This window comes from Phytophthora parasitica (genome assembly GCF_000247585.1).
Source record: "Phytophthora parasitica INRA-310 unplaced genomic scaffold supercont2.221, whole genome shotgun sequence".
NCBI lineage: Eukaryota > Oomycota > Peronosporomycetes > Peronosporales > Peronosporaceae > Phytophthora > Phytophthora nicotianae.
The window spans coordinates 1-1,343 of NW_008649207.1; the positions used below are offsets into that span (position 1 = coordinate 1).

General features: G+C 51.4%; 1 protein-coding gene across 1 annotated transcript; it reads right to left on the reverse strand.

Annotated features, from left to right (window-relative positions):
* Nucleotides 1-209: 209 nt before the first annotated feature.
* Nucleotides 210-581, reverse strand: PPTG_19937 (hypothetical protein; the record flags this gene model as incomplete). Its single annotated transcript, XM_008918512.1, has 1 exon — nucleotides 210-581. The coding sequence occupies one exon, from the start codon at nucleotides 579-581 to the stop codon at nucleotides 210-212; it is 372 nt and encodes a 123-aa protein (XP_008916760.1).
* Between the last annotated feature and the right edge of the window lie 762 nt (nucleotides 582-1,343).

Sequence of the window (1,343 nt, forward strand, 5' to 3'; positions counted from 1 at the left end):
GCTTCTGGGTGCCCGGAAGTGATGTATCAGACCACGCGCTGTTAACTTCTGACTAATCGCGGAAACGAACGATTCTCGGAGTGCGACCTCTCAGGATGAACTTTAAGCTTCTAAGATAATTGGGTTCCCGTCAAGAAAGACGCTAGAAAACAAACTCACCACAATATATTTAGAACGATATGCACACTCGCAGACTCTCTTACCGAAGCCTAGCTTGTTCCGCACATCACGACAGCGTTTCGACTTCCCTTCGTAGTGTCACGGATAACAACAGCCTTGGATATCGCGGTGGCGACATTCAGCGCTCCCGCAACGACATACAAACCACAGGTCATCACCGCAGGCAGCGCAGATCTCCTCTCCGCGACGGATTCTGCGGTGACGACCACGACCGTTGTGCGACGGCCATTCCTCACCTCCACGAACTTGGCAACGGGGTCACAATAGCGTTTAACGAACCGCATGAGACCGCCCATCCGCTCGGGGTTGATAGCCACGCGAACGGGGTGCTCTGGATATTCAGACCGCTGTCTAAACACGAGTCGGTAACCGGAGTTCCGTGGGCGATTGTTTCTGGTCATGACCAGGTGCTCAAACTCGCCCAGGTATGTATGAGAACTTCGCCAGCCTTAATACCCCCGGTCGTCGCAACTCCTAGTCTCGATGTCCGCAAGCTGCGCGCCAAATATACCTTCTTGGACTCATGAAGATCGTTGTCGCACATGCCCTTGTACGGGCAACAGTTGACGTTGCAGTACAAATTCCTGAGGGCATTGCGGCAGGAGTCCGCACGAAGCAGGCCAGCACAGTTGCAGAATCCGACGTTGGGCACCACGGGGAAGACCGTAGCTAGCGGGTTGAATTGTTCCCAGAGATGCGCAACTTAGTGGGGGTGCCGGCACGAAGGTGTCGTTGGAACGGGTCGAGCGCAGCCTTGGAAGCACTGAGTGAACAAGTTGAACCACATCTGCTAGGATAAGGGTTTGTCAGATACACGCATGAAAACCGCTTTAAAGTCTGTGTTTCACCCACCTGTCTTTTTAGAGGAAGAATCAAGACTAAGCGTTGCCTCCCGACGTCACAGAAAATATTTATGTCACTACAGAGTGACGGTCGTTGCAGAGGAGGGATAGTGAGATTAAACTTTACAATTTTGTAGTGTAGCGTTTAAGCTGGGTACAAGAAATATGAATGAGTCAACGGGGTTCTTATTGAGACGAGTTTTACGTCTTAGCAGCCTTATGTCGTCATATTGTGTGGCAAATCTGCTGCGGATATGGTTGGTGCTTACAGTATTTTTGGCAGACGTCCACAGCAAGAACTAGGATATTATCCCCCCCCCC